Genomic DNA, 19,554 nt, shown 5'->3' on the forward strand with positions numbered 1-19,554 from the left:
CAGACTGGTCTTCAGGGCCAGACACCCTACCTCTGTGAATTCTCTAAGAGGTCATTTCCCTATTAAAATAAGCACATCATGAGGTGATCTTTACAAAAGGCAACATTTTTAAGTTGACTGCAGTTGGGAAGGGTAATTTATATAGGAATATATGAAAACAGCAGAGATCTATTCTTTAACCAGGAAAGTTCTTTATATAATGCTATTTCTATATGGCAAATATGTTTTGAAATTAATAAGCACCTTTCTCTTGAACAGCTCTGTTAATATCAAAACTCTCCATGTGATCACATAGTTTATCAACAGAAAACATGGGTGTAAAACTAGGGACCAAGGGGAAAGTATGCTTGCTCCTGACCAGCTATGGCATTTACTCTGTAGGTGAGCGGAACATGTATTCCAACAAAGTCTTTAGGATTGCAGAGACCGGCATGGTGGACCAGCCAGCACCAGAAGACCACTGAGGGCTGCCTCAGCTGGAATTTGAAAGATTTCCTTTTGTTGTCTCAGCCTGTCATAACTTATGATATATGGCAAGGGAAAGAAAACTTGGGCTCAGGAAAAGCAGAACACAAAACAACAAACAACTCCATGTCGCTCGTGCTCCAAGGTGACACAGACTCATGACAAAGCAGGCTGCCAAACCTGAATTATCTGGGGACAGCTACAATCTCATCAGTAGGACAGTTGCAAAAGACCGCGTGCTCAGCCTCCCATATGCGGTCAAAGGGTAAGGACATAAAAGCATGTTCAGGAACCATTTTTCAAACCCTTTGATCCATTCCATTGTTTTGCTCTGCTCTTCACATAGTTTCCCAGCTCCAAGATTCTGAGAACAAGTATTCCCACTGCATTCCTCTGTCATCAGAGCCAGGATGATTCAAGCACATGCTGTATATCAAATCAAACGCACATGGAAACAAATGGCCATTCCTTCCCCCCAAGAATGTTTACATTAGCTTCCAATTTTTTAAAAATGTAGCATAGGTCAATTAGGAATAAAAACCAACTAAAGGAAGCAGAGAGAGAGAGAGAAATATGCTGCCAAGCTCCCAAGATGAGGCTGTAACTAAAATTTGGCTCCAAGTTTTCTGGCATTTGAGTCAGAAAAGAAAACACACTGTTGCATACTTTCCATTTTCTGACAAAAGAAAATAAAAAATTAACTTCAAAGGTGGAACTTTTCCCTTGAATAAACTACATAAGAATTTACCCCATGAAACATGACCTGTATGAGGCCCATATGGATAGCAAAATGGAGGAGAATGGCTTTGAGGGAAAGGGGTAATCTCCAAATATATTCACCACTGTACCTTGCACACAGCATGTGACAAATGAACAAATAATTCAAATAAAGTATAGCTATAAAAAAGAATGAATCTTGTATTCACTTTCCACAAAGGCCAGGAATAACCTTAATTTGCATTTCAGTAAAGATATTTCTATACAAAGGGAAGAAGGACTCTGTGGGAGAGGGAGAGGGTGGGATGATTTGGGAGAATAGCATTGAAACATGTATATTATCATATGTGAAATAGATCGCTAGTCCAGGTTCGACGCATGAGACAGGGTGTTCGGGGCTGGTGCACTGGGACGACCCAGAGGGATGGGATGGGCAGGGAGGTGGGAGGGGGGTTCAGGATGGGGAACACATGTACACCCGTGGCGGATTCATGTCAATGTATGGCAAAACCACTACAATATTGTAATGTAATTAGCCTCCAATTAAAATAAATAAATTTATTTAAAAAAAAAGAAAACAATTTCCAAAAATTTGCTTTCTTAGAATATGGGATGCTGGATGTACATTATGACTCTCCCTATCAAATATCGTATATTTACACTGAAGTTCTTACCTAAATCCCCGTAAAGAGAAATGCTATTTTACTGGTCTTAAGTGGACTCTTGGCATTGAATTGGGAAAGACTGTTATTCGTGAACTACACATCCACGCTTACCCAAGTAGTCGATACCCTTCCATCCAGGCAAAGACAGCAGAGGTGCCTACAGGAAGGTCAGTCCTCTATCATTATATATCAAAATTACTTTTCAGGAGGCAAGGGTATGTTGTTTAATATATGTTTTCACATGAGGCCTGGTTTGTTCTTGGTTAAGAAAGCAAATGAGAACACATTGTCCGACCTAAGTTTCATTCACAGCTAATACTAAAATCAGACAGGCAGGGTTAGAAGACTGGGATCTTAGCATTTACTTCCTTGTCTTGCCACAATGTAAACTGGGGTATATAATCAGTATGCTGTGTGTGTTTGTGTGTGCACACGCATGTGTTGAACTAGATTAGTAAATAGAAAGCCTGTAACTAGCCATGGCTTTGTCACACTTTTGCTACGTGATGTTCAACAAATGACTACACCTCTATGGACCACAGTTTCTTTACCTGAAAAATTAGCGGAGGTCAGAAGTAAGCATTGCTAAGGTCCCTTTCATACTAAAATAACATGAGTCAGCAAATGACATGCATTTTACTACATTAGGTTCAGTAAGGACCTAGGACTATCTTATGTCTGGGCCAGAATTTCCAATATAGACTCTAAATCCATTCATACTTTTTGTCCAGAGGCTCTGGGGTCCTGAAAACCATCCGCTAACTGCACTTCGGTCACTGCAGCTCCAATATTATCTTTTGTGCATTTTGGTCTTCCACATAAGACTTCATTTCCATAAAGAGCTTCATGGCAATAAAAAGGTTTGAAAACTATTATGTAGAGAAATGTATCTCAAGGTATGAGGCTCTGAAAGTATGTATCAGAATCACTGTGAGGATCGATGTAAATGCAGATTCCCAGGAATTATCCTAGCTCTTCAGAATCAGACTATCTGAAGCCAGCATTCAGTTATCTACATTTTTAATAACCTTCCCAGGTGGTTCCTAAGCACACTAAAATTTAAGGAACACCCAAACAAATTAATAATAACTTTAAAATGTAGCCAATTCACTGTACAAACCCACGGAGCTAATGCTGGACTTCTCAGAGGTCATGAAGTACAGGCTCACAAGAAACGAAATTTCAGTCTAAATATTCCAAACTGAAATCCAGGAGCAATGGGATACTCAGATACCCTGAAATTCAAATATATTAAAAACATCCCCCTTTAAATAGCTGGACAATAAGGGGAAGTTGCAGAATTAGAAAGCGTCAAAATCTGCACCAAGCCACTGTCACAGTGTCTGTCTCAGAGGCAGGAAGGTAGAGCAGGTGAGGCCTTAGACAGTTTCAACTTTTGGAATCAGCCCATATGGGCACGGAGCAGGGGGCAACTGTAAGGCCCCTCTTCATCTCATCATTCTTCTTCCTCACTCCTTTCACACTAGACCTTGGTCTCCACTGGACCACCCAGGTGATCAGACGAAGACGTGAACACATCTCAGTGAATGCTGAGGCTGGGAAGAATCAATGTCTAGACAGGATGAGTCACATCTCAGGGAAGCCAGTACCGAACTGTCTACATGAATCAAAGTGGTGAGAGGACGGTGAGCGGGGCCTGACTTCATTATAACTGGATTTAGGAAAATGAAACACCTGAGGGTTGTGAAGTAAACTTACAAGCTCACTATAAAAATGATAATAATCATGGTATCCTCACCAAAATGGTGAGATGACGAAGTTAAAATGAACTAAAGGTACTTTTAAGGAAATAATTAAGCTTTGTAATAGATGCTACAAATTTTTCCTTATTGAAACAATCAAGGAATTATGATACCATTTGTATAAAGTACAAAAGTAAGTTAAACTTGTCTGTGCTTTTGGGAGTCAAGACAGTAGGTGCCCCTGCGCTTTGGCAGTGCGAGTTAGAGACTGCAAGCGGGCACAAGGAACAAGCGATGTGTTGCCGGCGGCCGGAGTGGGCTCAGGTTGTGGGAATTTAGCAGGCGGAATGGGCTCTTTTCTGCATGCATGTTATGTTCGAATAAAAAGTTTAAAAAAATTAAAAATCTCAAATCTCTTAATATTCAGTTTTTAAGGAAGAAGCTTTTCAGATTAAAAGCATGAATTTTTTTTCTCAAAAATAACTTTAAGGTTCTAGAGACTAAGAGCCCCTAACTTTAAACAGAGTAGAAATTCTATAAGATTAATTGTACTTTTCACATTCAGTGCCTTCTTTTAAACTTTTATTTCAAAGGATGTTCTAATAACAAAAGTGCACAACCACATAAAAAAATGGTAACCATTCCCCTGTGTCTTTCCAGGGCTACCCCATTTGAACCCACCATATAAGTAATACACTAATCTAGATTCTATAAGAGTCCACTGTTCATCAGTGAATTATTCATCCCTATTCCTACCCTTTTGGGGGAAAAATATTTTTCAACAGCTTCCTATTGTCTCCAGTGCAGCCATGGGTTAAGTCACAATTATCCTGGAGGCAATAAGAGAAAAATAAAAGAGCTTTTCAGAAGGGGCTGAGCTGACCACTCTTTTTTTCTCACTCATCTTAATGCTAAAAAGACCAAGATTCGTCATGCGGATAACACTGAGTGGGCTTCAGCCCTGAATGGCCTCCAGCTGCCAGCCTATCAATCATCTCAGAATAAGATACAGCAGATTCTTAAGGCACTCAGTACATATTCAACTCAACCAGCTTCCCTGCAAAGCTCTCAAGACTGCCATGCCTGGTTCTTTTAAGAACCAGAGCTTTCTTATTTTGTATGGCTCACTGGAATGTCTCTCAACCAGTAGTTGGGGTTATATAGCCTGTAAGGTCACAGCACAGGGTCCATGGCCTAAAGCAAAAATAAGAGTTTAAGAACCAATCAGTAGATCATTATTACAGCTGAGGCAGTCTTTGTACTAAGTCCAAATCTGCTCCCTGATCCTGAGATAGGAGGAATAAAGCTGGAAGAAGCAAACAAAGCAGGAAACCTGCTTTACATAAAATGAGATCAAACAGATGTTCGGAGACTAAGTTATAACCCTGACATATAGATGACCACACAGTCAGCTTTAAGACTGAAGAAGCATGGCAAGGACATCTCTGTATCCTCTTAATTGAGTTTGCAAATCTTCAGAGAGAAGCAAGCTTTATTGGATGGTTTCCTCACTGTATGTTAGTACACACATATTTTTAAGGCAAATATAGCTAAAATAGCAACAATAATAATAAGGAAGAAGAAAAAAAGAGTCAAGAATGGGGGGATCATGCTTCAGGACCCCGTCCTGCAGGTGTGGGGATGACATACACAGAGGAAAAAACGCTTCTGAATCCAACACAGATGCTTAACAGACCAAAGCCATCTGCACCAAAAGATGGCTGCTAATACTGCCCCTGTCACTGCTTTTCTTCTCTGTGAGGGGCCTCCCAGGGAAAGGTTCTGCTAAGTAACTTGAACCTGGAAAGAAAAGAAAGCTAAGCATCTTTTCAGTCTTCCTAGCTCTGCCCTCAAAACACAACATAATAAAGTGTCAGGGCAGCGCCCAAACTCTCTAATTTCAGGTGTTGCCGGGCCTAATACCAAAATATGTCACCACTTTGCCACTAACCAAGCTTTCAGAATTTACTTTCATCTACCTACACAATAGTCCCTATCATTATAATCTTAAATCACAGAGGAGGAAAAAATGTTTGAGACTGTCTCAACTTTTGTGTGTATTAGTTGCTCAGTCGTGTTTGACTCTTCCAACCCATGGACAGGGGCTCGCCAGGCTCCTCTGTCCATAGAATTCTCCAGGCAAGAATATTGGAATGGGTTGCTATTCCCTTCTCCAGGGGATCTTCCCAACCCAGGGATCAAACCCGGGTCTTCTGCATTGCAGGCAGATTTTTTACACTCTGAACCACCAGGGAAGCCCATCTCAACTTTTATTAGTATGAAATCTTAAGTTACTTAACTTATCTGGGTTTTGCTTTCTCCATCTATAAAGAATCAGGTCAGTTGATTTCTACCCATTGATCTATAAGTTACAGATAAGACTTTCTTGACCTACTTCACAAAATTGTTACAAAGAATTTTTTTTTTTAAACATTTAAGATGCATTGTAAACTGTAAAGCACTACATAAGTTTTAGGTATTACAATGCATGCATGCATTCTAAGTTGCTTCAGTCATGACCAACTCTCTGTGACCCACCAGGTTTCTCTGCCTGTGGGGATTCTCCAGGTAAGAATATTGGAGTGGGTTGACATGCCCTCCTCTGGGATCTTCCCAACCCAGAGATCGAACCCATGTGTCTCTTACATCTCCTACATTAGCAGGCAAGTTCTTTACCACTAGCACCACCTGGGAAATCCCCAGGTACTATAATAAGTAATGTTAAAAGTATAACCCTAACCTTAAAATATCTTAGCCAGGTCATTTAACAGACCGACCAACTGCACACTCCAAGTGGACCCCCTTAGCTGAGGCTCCCATGAGACAATGTGTGAATGCAGAATGCCATAGCTCTAAGTTAGAAGCATGGCCAGAGACTGCTAGCAGCAGAGCTGCCCAGTGAGGAAAAGAAGGCAGAGAACTGGCCGGGACAGGACAGACAAATAACACAGGCAACCAAGTATTTAAATAAACTGTCAATAGATGAGACAGACTGGGAATAGGAGAGAGCAAAGCAGTGCGGGGACGGAGTTTGAACAGTAATCAGGTATGCTCAGACATAATCTATAACTGATTCATGATAGTTTAAAACCCTAAATTTGCAAGTTAATAATACATAAGAAGGAACAACTCAAGAATTTTCCTCCTGTTCATCAGTTACTCATTAAATTGGATATACTACTAAGGTGCTTTTCTCATTACGGATATATTAAGTTATTAAAATGAACAACCAGCTGTTAATTTCTTTAAATCCTAAAATTTTAGTATTACATCTGTGTAATGCAAATACCAGTATTGAAACAAATGCATGGAAACAGCACAAAGAGCGGACGTAATTTCAGCAGGAAAGTACCTGTCTTTCTTAAATACAATCTAGAGACCAAATTATGAGTCCAACAGAATTCAGATGTAGCCAGGAGTCTATAGCCACACCACCCTGAATGCACCCGATCTCCTCAGAGGCGGCTAGGAGGGTGCCATTTCTCCATACACTGATGCAACGCCATGCCTCATGTCCAGGTGCCTGAAACTCCAATTACTTATTATTAATCCACATACGCATGTAAGCAAGCTCTCCCCCAATTCTCTCCTGATGTTTCTAATTCAACTTTATCCAATTATATCTATATAGCACCCAGGAATATTTTCCTTTTCTGCCCCTAATGTTTTCTGCAAGGGTAAGTAATAAGGAAGTTTCCCTCTCCCACCTCCAACCTGCTTAAGATGACCCAATGGCTAATTAATCTCTTGGCTTACTTTTTAAAACTGCTTAAAATATATGTTTCCTATGAATAATCACCCTCAGTTACCCAAATATATGAACAAGGGGAGGATTTGTACACAACAGTATTTCCAAATGATTAATTTAATATTTCTACAAATTGCTCATAGCACCTTTCAGCTCTTTTGTCAGAATTCGCCCAAACAAACCACTCAGCATTTTAGCCTTTTAAATGCATACTATCTCTCCCCTTTTATGTCCTACCATTTTTAAAACACAGAGGGCCAAAAGGATCAGCTTCTTGCCATGATCACATATAAGAAAGTGAACAGAGAGGTGAATCAGAACAAAAAGCAATAAGGCAGAAAGATGTATTTTCCAGTATGTTCTTAAATGCAGTATTTACTATTATTAATATCATTGTTTACCAAAATGCTTTGCTCTCACAGAGTAATATTGCTTTAAGGGATTATAGAAACTTAAATCGAGTTTAAATTACATCCAGCCAATGATTGGCCATGGGCATCACTCAGCTCTCTGAATTTAGGCTGCATAACTTTCCTAGCATCCCTAGTCCTCACCCATGTCTCCTTTAAGTGCTATGTGTTTCTTGAAAGTGAAGGAAATGAAATATCTTTCAAATCCCCAGATAATCATCATACTCCCCAAAAAATAGTAACTTCTGAAATTAATAACACTTCTCTGGATTTCCCTAAGAGAAAAAACAGGACCTTGTACTTAATAACTTAAAATGTTACAAATAAATAAAAAACAGTATAATACATGGAGCTAAAGCTTTTCTAAGAGATTCCACCTATTTGTTACAATCTCTATATGTGTAATAATTGAAATATTTGTGTAATAATTAATTACACAATAATTGAATATTTGTGTAATAATTGAACATTCATGCTGTCATTAGGCAAATTTAAAGTTTTTCTATTGTATACCCAGTTGTCCATAACATCTGGATTTCTTTCCCTTTATTTACTCTCCCCAGCTGCCCTTTCATCTGGTGGAACAGTGCCAGCCGGGAGACGACAGCTAAGCACTTTCCAGACTGTATCTGCTCGGTCGAGTGGCAGCTGCCAGCTCCCTTCTTCTGGGGTCCTGGGCATCTATCCTTTAAGTCCCGTGGGTCCTATCACCCTTGAACCCTTTGGTCAAGGTAAGCCCTTTAGTTAGCAGTTCCTCACTTGGTGGGAGAGCCTCGTCCACCCTCTGGTACCGGCTAACATCCTGGCGAACTGAAGGCAGCGATCGCAGTGGCTGGTGGCCGTTGGATTGACAACCTAGGATTAAAGGTAAACAGTTACCTAGGTATTGTTTTCCCCTTCAGTGTCAAAACAGCCCTTGTAAAAAAAAAAAAAACTTTACATAAATCCTGGGGCCAACCACATCTCCCATCCCTCTCCTCCTCTGCCTGTTCCCACGCTGGCCTCAGTCCTAGTCATGCACCAAAGCTTTAGGGTCACACAGTGACCTCAAGACAATGAATGGAGAAAAAAAAAATATGGAGGAAGAAAAAAGGGGATACTTTAGGTAGCAAATAAATTACAGAATAAGAAAATCATTTCTATTTCTGAGTCTATGCTATTTAGGCATAGGAAATTATCCTCGGACTTTTTGACGCATCTGTAACAGAACAGTTTGAAGGAATCATTCTACCAATCCACATTCACTGAGACAGAAAACAAATTTTTCATGTAAGCTTGCATCCTCAGACACTCAAACAGCATATTTCCAAGTGTCAGAACACATCACCTAACTTAGTAGACATTTCTTATACTGCAGAAGGCAAAAAATGACTTTTGATGCAAAGCACACACGAACCTTCTATTTTGAAGCTTCGTGCAATAAGGAGCTACTTAAGATGTTTCAGAAAACCTCACAGATAATACTGGTAGATGCTGCCAGCCTGTCTGGCTTTGTGTCTACACACCTGGAAATTCCTTATTAAAAGCTTCTTCACACTGCCCAGATGAGAGGACTGAGCCCTGGGCACATGAATGCCACGGTGCACAGCATGCACATGCGCAGTTTGCTCCTGTACATCTGCCCTTAGGCACTCCAGGCCTCCAGGGCTGTATGGACCACAGGCTCCCCCACCCAACAGGCCACTTTCCTAGGGAAAGCAGGTGCCCACATTGATACAGAGCCTTGAAGTTCATTATTTGACAGCCCTCTTATTTCAGCAGTAGAAGATCCATTTAAAAAAAAAAAAGCTGTTGAACCCAAAGGTGAAGAATTCAGCTAATATTTGACCTGCAGCATAATTTACATTGAGGGACAACCCTCTGAGCAGGTATCCCTGAGACACAGGCCACATTGTCTTCTACATCCTACCTCCAATCGCGCCCTCCTCCTGGGCGGTGGCCCCTTCACAAGCCCCTGGGGTATCCCGAGCAGCACCCTCTTCTTGGGGCTGGCTCTCAGCAGCAGCAGCAGCTCCCTCCAGGCTCCCCCTCCGCTGCCAGACCTCCCCCACCTCCTCCTGGTCAGGTACAGTGGTTGATTCTGACCCTGGCCCTTCCTCCTCTCCACTGGGCACCTGCACCACAGGTAAGGAACCAGCAGTGCATATGGAATCCTGGGACCCTTCAGCAGGGCCACTGCTGGCGGGCTCTGCTGCACAGGCTCCATCTTCCTCCTCCTGAGAAGAAAAGGCTGGAGTTTCAGGAAACCGTGCGCTCTCAAGAGATGAGCACCGTGTCTCCACCGAGGAGAGCTGCGTGGTAACACTCTCATTGCAGGAGCTGTCGGCCCCTTCCAGGTCACTCTCTCCCTCGGGCCTGGTGCTGGCCTCGCTCACACTCTCTGTCCTGGCAGGGTCGCTGGGCTCTGTTTCTGAGGACACCTGGGAAGGCTCAGACCCCTGATCGAGGGACTCTGTCTCACTGACAGCTCTTCGGCTCCCCCCGGACGTGTCAGAAGTGCCCGTGTCAGCTCCACTTGTGGGCTGATCCACCTCCTGAGAGCCACACAATTCAGTGCTGCCCTGGTCCACACTTGGTTGAGATTCTGGGCCATTCTCACTTTCATCTGGGACCGGGCCTGAGGGTAAAGAGGTCTCTGCAAGCTCTGGAAGATTTCCTGGCTTATCCTCAAAGGAAGCAGCTTCATTAATGGAGGCTTCCTCAGTCTCCACTGGGTTGTCTTCTGGCTTTGTCTGAGATGCCAGGCTCCCATCATCAGTTCTTGATGCCCTGCTAAACATGATCAACCCTCCTTCCTCCTCCAAGGAGGATGGATAGCCCAGGTCTTGCTGGAACTCGTGGTCTTCTTCATCTGAGTCAATATGAAGCATTGCATTGAGTCTTGTATCAGTGGGAAAACTACTTCTTAACTTTGGAGAGGCTCCCACGGACCTCTCCGAGCAAGTAGCTGCACCTGACCTAGAATGGCCACTGTGTTCAATAGCATCTAAATAATCATTGAGTGAATCCTGACGTCCTCTGGGAGGTGAGGTCCTTGAAGAAGTAGAAGTTAATTCTTCTGTGTCTATTTCCAGAGTAGAACTAGTCCTGAGAGAATGCTTGGGTGTCCCATCAGCACTTTCCTCAGAAACTGGTCCATTGGAACAAACTGGGCTGTCGTGATGGCCCCCTGGCATGTCCTCCTCATCAGAAGGGCTTCCTAGGTCTCCGTTCACAGAACTGACTCCAAGTATTGTGCCAACAGCTTCTGGAGAGGCATCTGAAGGAGAAAACAGCATTTATAAAAACAAAGGCATTATTACATATTAACTTTTAATATCCTAATCCTTTGCCGCCGATCAGTTCAAAGAATTCAGTCATCCCACTGAGGGCTTTTCACAGCAAGGGTCCCCAACCCCAGGGGCACACACTGGAAAAATCCACACAGCAGAAGGTGAGTGGCAGGCAAGTGAGTGAAGCCTCATCTGCACTTACAGCCTCTCCACATCACTCACATTATGCCTGAGCTCCGCTTCCTGCAGTTGCGGCATAATAAATGGAATGCAATTGAATTATCACAAAGCCATCCCCCATATCCCTGGTCTGTGGAAAAACTGTCTTCCATGAGACTAGTCCCTGGTGCCAGAAAGGCTGGGGACTGTTTTACAGTTATCACCAACTTGCTAAGATTCACTACTTACTACTAAACAGGTACATATATTGCTGGTCAGCGTAACACATGAGGTTTTATATGTTCACTGCTGCTGAAAATTCCACATCCCCGTTTCCAAACACAGATAAAAACCTAAGTGAGATTTTTTTTTTTAATAAACAGGCTTTCATATCTGCTTGGAAAACTTCAGCAGGTAATCATTCGATAGCTATTTTATGTTCAGAACAGGACACAAACAATTCTATTCAAATGTAAATTGACAACAGAAAGTGAAAAGTGAAAGTGAAGTCACTCAGTCATGTCCGACTCTTTGCGAACCCATGGACTGTAGCCCACCAGGCTCCTCTATCCATGGGATTCGCCAGGCAAGAATACTGGAGTGGGTTGCTATTTCCTTCTCCAGGGGGATCGTCATGACCCAGGGATCGAACCCAGGTCTACTGCATTGCAGGCAGACGCTCTAACCTCTGAGCCACCAGGGAAGCCCAAAACTGACAACAGATTAAGATTCAAATGTAAACTGGCAACAGATTAAGATTTAACAAGTTCTACCTACAGTGATGTATTTACACAGATATCTCACCTTCATGAATAGAAGATGTGACCTCCACTCTGAACTGGAGGTACCCACTCACATGGTCAGCTGGGAGCCTTCTGCCAAGGTTGTAGCTGAGCATCTGGTCACTGCAAGAATAGAAATGGTTCTTTGATCCTACTTCTCTGCTGTCAGGCTTCATCTTCTTCCTACAGGCCACCCCCTAAACCCCACGTATTTCTCTTAAAACTTTCATACTCATAAGAAAGTGAAAAGGCAAGTTAGAGTCAATGTAATATTATTCATTTGTATAAATGAATACTTATAAACCCAGGGATAAAAGGGAATCTTGTCACAAGTAAAATTATTAGTAAATGCAATACAATACAAAATGCAATACAATGTTGTTATGATTTTTTAAAGGGCACTGATTTGTTCTCTCACTGCTAATAGTGATTAGGAAAAGGACATTTTAAAAGCCATCAAGGAGCTGGAAAAGGCCTAAAATTTTGAGTGTTTCCTGACTCAAGTCTAAATGAATAGAGGGCCTGGTTCCTTAGCATTTAGCATGAGGCAAGACTACTGGAGTGGGTAGCCATTCCCTTCTCCAGGGGGGTCCTCCAGACCCAGGGATTGAACCAGGTCTCCCACATTGCAGGCAGAATTCTTACCAGGGAAGTCCCTCTAAAAAGACAGGCACAGGGAATTCCCTGGTAGTCCAGTGGTTACAACTCTGAGCTTCCACTGTAAGCTCGGCAGGGGTTTGACCCCTGGTTGGGGAACTAAGATATGCCATGTGGCGTGGACAAAAGTAAAGACAGACAGAGGTAAGGGTCATGACATGGAGGGCACAGACAGAGCTGCTACATTCTGAAGAACAGGAGTGGGGAGTTAGGAGAGAGCCGTGTGAGAACAGGCCAGGCTCTGATAGCTGCTCTGGCTGTGTGAGGGGCAGAGGGCTGCAGCACCTCCCCTTTCTCATTTGTAGAGTAAGGGGCTTGCTCTTGGCCCTAGCTTGGTGGGAGTGACTATCACTGATTCTCTGGGCAACTTGTGAGCGATACTGATGGGATGGTTGGAGAAGCTGGCTGCACCACCCAGTGGGGTCTTGTTGCCATACTGGCAGGTGGACTGGAGGGGACCACACAAATGGACCTGCCTAGCTTCTGCTCCATCTTAGCTCCAGGCTCAAGCTATTGGCTTCCTTGAGGATGAAATAGTTGATATATTTAAACTCTGTGTTTATTTATCAAAGTCAAATACAATTACATCATTTCCTTGTATGCAAGCAACTTTCATTCTGAATCTGATGCATTCTTAATTAAGGAAAATAATCAGAGGGATAGGACCAAATCACACCATCTCTGCTCTCACACTGCCCTCTAATGGCAACTTTGGGTGGAAAACACAAGGCCCTCCACCTAATACTTGAACCAATGTAGAGTTCAGAGCCTCTAGTCCCTATTGATTACTAATCTACACGACTATTTCCCTTGTTCTCTACCTCCTCGGCATAATTTTAAATAGATGGTACCTGTTTAAAAGAACACATGCTAATGTAAAATCCCAGTTCAGCTCTTATGAATTTCTTTGGCTTAATACAAAGAATTTCCTAAAACAATAAGATTCTTTTACTTTTTACTTTTTCTTCCCTATAAATTTTGTAATAAATATTTGATTGATGCTCTTAAAATGCTTTGTTTCCCCCATCTGAGTGCTAACACCCTAATAAGGGCTTTGCATGCATCATCGCCTTCGATCCTCCTGTGAGCCAGGTGGTGGCCCGGTTTTCTAGAAGAGGAAGTTAAGGCACAGGGAGGATAGGTAACTTGCCCAAGGCCAGATAACAATTAAGTGACAGAACCAGGATTAGAACACAGATATTTATGACATAGAAGCCCCTGCTCTGTAGGCCCCAGATCATATCTCATTTTATGAGCACTTTCCATAATCTTGGCTGCTTAAGTAGCATGGATTTTAATGATATTTACTCATGGCTCATCCCAATGCATTTGACATCACAATGTTTTGTGTACTTAAGCTGGTATTTTAAGAAGATTTCTTCCTGTAAAGGGATGTTTTGGCATTAACTATTAGATGATACAAGTATGTTAAATGCTATTACATTAGAATGTTCTAATAATTCTACAATGACTGTAACCTGCATAACAGAAGTGATGTCTTTTTCCCTGACTGCTGTCTTCCAGCATTTAGACAGTGCCTGACATGCAGAGATGCTCCACCTCTGTCCACTAATCCATGAACCCAGCAGCAAACTACCTGAACCTACTCTCAACAATGTGGTCCTCATCCATCTCTCTGGACATTCAGTCTTGGAATAATAAAATTTTCCCTTCTTTGCTAAAATCAAATTGACTCTCCTCTCCTCCTCTTTGGGCAATAAAAGTAAAGTGTTGGTGCTGATGATGAAGACTTTAAAAAGTGATGGATTTTAGCTAGGAAGTAAATGATTAGTAGGGATTCTAAGAATGGGATCCATTCTTTTGCTCATTATCATATTCCAATACCCAAAACAGTGTTTAACATTTAGTAGATACTATACGTATACACATCCACATATTTGTTGAATAAATTTAACAAATGAGACTCTTTACTTTGAAAAAAAGATTTTTAATAGGCATTAGTGCTGTTTTTCACCCAAACCGACAAGATACTCAACTCTACCATCTCTAAGAATAGGAAAGACTCCCTATTCAGAAATTCCAAGTCAAGGGGGTTTCATCCTTGCTGAGTGACTGCCAGGGGATTCACCTATTCTTACTCAGTTTCATCTGACTCATCCTGCCTCTTTCCTGTGATAGATAATTGTGTACCCTATATTATATATTATTATGGTATATAATTATAAAGACTAAGTGCCAAAGAACTCCCACTGCCTGACTGAGACATTTTCTCACTAGTGTAATCAGAGCAAATGACAAAGCATGGGAAAGTGATGCGCTCTTTGGACAGAATGCAAGCCACTTTCTGAAAAAAATGTCACATTCAAACCAATACTCTTGAAATAGGTAATCAGTAAGGAGTTTCAGCTCATCCTATAAAATTTTACCATATGAAACTTCAATTACTTCAGAGAATTGCAGTCTACAAAACACATAAGAAAACTCATTATTTTTCAAGATGTATCAATTACTTGACAGAAAGTAATAATCAGATTAAAAATATATTTAGATGCTAAGAGCAGATATACCAATACGTAGTATCATATTTATTTAATAAAGCAAATCCCTAAGTATCAGGCAATGCTTTTAATATACTTGTGTGGAAATACTTCGTAATTCTGGCATATCACAAATTCATGCTGGACTTCCTTCCAGTACACACAGAATCTATGCCAGGCAGTATTATGTGTCCATTCTTTAAAAGACTGAATGAAAGTCAGCAAGTTAACAGGAGATTAAAGCACTAATAAGGCTTTATTTTTCCTTGATCATTCTTATGGGTATACATAAATTAACACTTCTTTTATATATATAAATTATATGATTATACTTATGTAAATTAAATTATAAGCATATTATATTTCCAATAGTTAATTTTCACCAATTATAATTTTTCATTTTCCATCAATCCTAAAAATAATTTTTAGAAACTTCCCAAAGCTGAAGCTCAAATACTTTGGCCACCTGATGCTAAAAGCCAACTCATTGGAAAAGACCCTGATGCTGGGAAAGACCGAAGGCAAAGGTATAAGGGGCAACAGAGGATGAGATGGTTAGACAGTATCACTGACTCAATGGACATGAATTTGAGCAACCTCCAGAAGATAGTGGAGGACAGAAGAGCCTGGCATGCTGCAGTCCATGGTGTAGCAAAGAGTTGGACATGACTTAACGACTGAACAACAACAACAAAAGACTATTACCTCCACTAGGAGCAATATTTGCTATCCTTAAAAATAACTGCAATTTCCCTGTTTTATCAAATTAAACCAGGCTGCTAGAATTTCAGCATAATATTTCTAGTTTATGTGGTCTGGCTCAACCATTGCCTCTAATGGACAGAGAATTAGATTCCATTGCTGCTGCTACTGCTGCTAAGTTGCTTCAGTCGTGTCCGACTCTGTGCAACCCCATAAATGACAGCCCACCAGGCTTCCCTGTCCCTGGGATTCTCCAGGCAAGAACACTGGAGTGGGTTGCCAGTTCCTTCTCCAATGTATGAAAGTGAAAAGTGAAAGTGAAGTCACTCAGTCATGTCCGACTCTTAGCGACCCCACGGACTGCAGCCTACCAGGCTCCTCCATCCATGGGATTTTCCAGGCAAGAGTACTGGAGTGGGGTGCCATTGCCTTCTCCATAGATTCCATTAGAATCTCTTAATTTCAGATGTCGAAGGGGTCTTTGAGATCACCTGGTCTAAAGACTTCATTTTTCAAACAAGGAAACTAATGTCTGAAAAAATCATGACTTGTCAAAATACTAAGAGGACAGTTAATTAGCTGCAAAGTGCCTATGAATGATCAACCCCTCAGTTAGCTGGATGAATATTCCATCACTGCCAGCCTTAAAGTGTGGCAGAGAAGTTGAGATTCTGGAACAGACTGATCTGCTCAAATCCCAGCTCCATCAATGGCTTGCTAGCCTCAGATTCCTCATCTCTGAAAGAGGTATAACAACACTGTTCACCTCACAGAGTTGTCGAGATTATAGAAGCAGATGAGTGTAATTTAGTTAACTTCTGACATAGACTAGGGCCGTACCATCTTTTTTTGTTTATTTTGTTCACTATTGCTGCTACCACTACCACAGCTACTGTTTATCACTGATACTGCTGACTACCACCACTGTTATCATACATTCATAATGTTCTCCTAAAATGAAAAGGATGCCCCCTAGGGCTACCTCAGAGCAGCTGTGTTACTGAGTGTGCTGATACTTACCGTGTGAAAATATATACACCATTTATAATAAGGAATGGAGGCATGTTATGATTTCTCAACTACTTGATTCACAGCTTACAAAAAGCTAACAGAAAGGAGACAGATGTCAAACCACATTTTAAAATTCTCTCAATGAGTAATTTCTAGTTGCCTAAATGAATGTCTTAGAGCTCTAAGTACATGTCTTAGAGCTCCACACCATCTCAGAGTCTAGGCTCTGTTTTAAATGGCCCTAAAATAAGGTGGTTTTGGTATCTCAGGCATAACAAAAATCTCTGGATAAGGTTAATCAGGATTGGGAGGTGTCAATCTGATACTGGCATCCTGTTCTGGGGAGAGGCTGTTATAGCAAGACTTCAATATACTCAAAAATCAACTGAGCACTGTGACATTTCACGCTGAAATGCTAATAGTAGGTACATCTTGGGAAAGATAGATAACTCAAAAAAGATACATGAAAATAAAGTCCTTTTTGTCCTGCACATTTTAAGGCATATGCCAGCACTTTCATTTTTAAAAGAAGTATATTACCACTTCTTATCAGTGAGAAAAGCCCTAGGACTTCAAAGTATCATTTCAGTTGCTTCAGCAGAAACTACTTGCAACATGATCCCTGATTACCCAATGGCTTGCCGCTCCAGTAGCCTCTGGACTGGAATGGTGAGCTTCCCCAGGAAACGCTTAATGATAGGCCGGCTCTTAGCAAACTTGTCTTTAATTTCAATCTCTAAGACATCAGTAAGGAGTGCAAAAAAGGAGTATTTCTGAAAACAAAACATAACACAAGTCAAAAAAGAAATACAAAATTATGTATATCATTTTATTAATATATATTGCTATAAGAAAAATTAGCATCTCTTAAATTCTAATGACATAGAGAGTCTACATTGCCAGAAAAATTGCAACAATTGTCAATCTTTTATTCACTCAGAATCATGAACAGTCACAAAGATTAAAAAGCAACAGTTAGGATCTAGATGACAAAGGAAGCACCTTCAATCATCCAACTCTTCCGGGTTGAATAGTTTGAGGAGATGCTATCAGATATTAAATTATGCACAATACAATTTTAGTGCTCACCACATATATTGTATTTTAACTCTTTAATATTTAATATCCTGTTATATGGTGGCTTAGAATTAACCAATACTCTGATTAACAGCAAACTTAATTCCTGATCCCATGGTATTTTGAAGTTGTACATCATCGTCCTTCACTTAGTGGTTAAAATAGAAGCACCTAAGGAATATTATGATTTCCCTGGTTTACAGCAAAATAGAACAATGTTCAAATAGAAGTTACTTAATTTAAAAGGCACACAGAGACATTTCTCCTGGGATAGAAAAATAAAACTATGAGGTTAAGATAAGCTTTGTTGTTTTCAGAATGCCATTGGAAAAAACTGGATCTGATATTAATAAGGATATAAAAGAAAAATAACCTGCTTTACTCATTTACAAACACTTTCATATATATTACAAAGATAAAGTGTTCCTAATTATGATGAGCATTTCAGAAAAAGTGAATGATGGAGCCAGAAATCTAACCTGAACCATTTGTCTCTGTCCCTGGTAGTATCCAGGCAACAACAATGACGTCTGACTAGTGCCAGCCAACTTTACACTCAGGGGTCACTAAGTTTATATAGTCACAACAATTTAATTTCCCCAAAGGGCCATGAAGTTTAGCAATCTGCTTAATGGAAAAAGCACTTGCTTAGAATAAGACAGCAGAGTTTAAGCACTACTTCTGCCCCTGAATAGCTAGTTACGTGAACATTTTAAGCTTTTGTTTATTAATCACAAAAAGAGAGATGAGAATATCATCCCTTACATACCCTTTATCATGCCTGCACTGGTAACATGGCTAAGAACTCTGTAAATATTACATGTTAGAAAAATAAAGTTATTGCTAGTATCATTACTATCTCTACTCTTTGCCTTCTAAGTGATCATCATGCAATCATCTAAGCTTCTAATGTGTTCAATTAAGTGGTATTCCTTTAAGAGTTATTCACTATTTGGAGACAGTATTTCAAATCAGGAATAAAAAAATTGACAATATTTAGCCACTAACATAACCATGAAAACTGCCCAAGAGAAACATCTTGCTATGCTGGCAAGTCTCAAACAGCCACAGCTTTTCTCCAGTTGGTTTTGGAACTCTTGAAACTCTCTCTCCAATGAAATACTGTTCAGCATTGTTAGAACATATTATTGTCATTAAACATTTAGGGAGTGATTTAATTAACTGTGCAACTCCCATGCCAATATACGTTTGTGTTAGCTCAGTTGGTAAAGAATCTGCCTGCAATGCAAGAGACCCCGGTTCGATTCCTGGGTCTGGAGAAGGGATAGGCTACCCCCCCCACCCCCCCAGTATTCGTGGGCTTTCCTTATGGCTCAGCTGGTAAAAGAATCCGCCTGCAATGCAGGAGACCTGGGTTTGATCCCTGGGATGGGAAGATCCCCTGGAGAAGGGAAAGGCTACCCACTCCAGTATTCTGACCTGGAGAATTCCATGGACTGTATCATCCATGGGGTCACAAAGAGTCAGACATGACTGAACGACTTGCACTTTCAGTTTCAGAAACACTCATTAAAACTAGTATGTGAACTGGGTCTTGATTCCCTGAGAAATGGTAGAACTCATGCTCTGCTCGCTACAACAGAATCAACGTCTCTGTTCAGTCTGTGACAAAAAAATATTTCCAATGGGAAAACCCTGGGCTTGATTTCACTAATATGGCACACTGC

General features: G+C 41.0%; 1 protein-coding gene across 4 annotated transcripts in view; it reads right to left on the reverse strand.

Moving 5' to 3' along the window:
• HECW2 (HECT, C2 and WW domain containing E3 ubiquitin protein ligase 2) overlaps positions 1-19,554 on the reverse strand; it is a 434,970-nt gene that overhangs the window by 117,123 nt on the left and 298,293 nt on the right. For all 4 annotated transcript variants that reach the window (XM_006078135.4, XM_044936746.2, XM_025277874.3 and 1 more), the window contains 4 exons: positions 17,420-17,562; positions 11,944-12,044; positions 9,618-10,967; positions 8,468-8,563 (listed from right to left, as the gene is read on the reverse strand). In XM_006078135.4, coding sequence (XP_006078197.3) covers positions 8,468-8,563; positions 9,618-10,967; positions 11,944-12,044; positions 17,420-17,562 — 1,690 coding nt within the window. The remainder of the gene's footprint in view (positions 1-8,467; positions 8,564-9,617; positions 10,968-11,943; positions 12,045-17,419; positions 17,563-19,554) is intronic.

Source organism: Bubalus bubalis, chromosome 2, assembly GCF_019923935.1.
Source record: "Bubalus bubalis isolate 160015118507 breed Murrah chromosome 2, NDDB_SH_1, whole genome shotgun sequence".
Taxonomy (NCBI): Eukaryota; Metazoa; Chordata; class Mammalia; order Artiodactyla; family Bovidae; genus Bubalus; species Bubalus bubalis.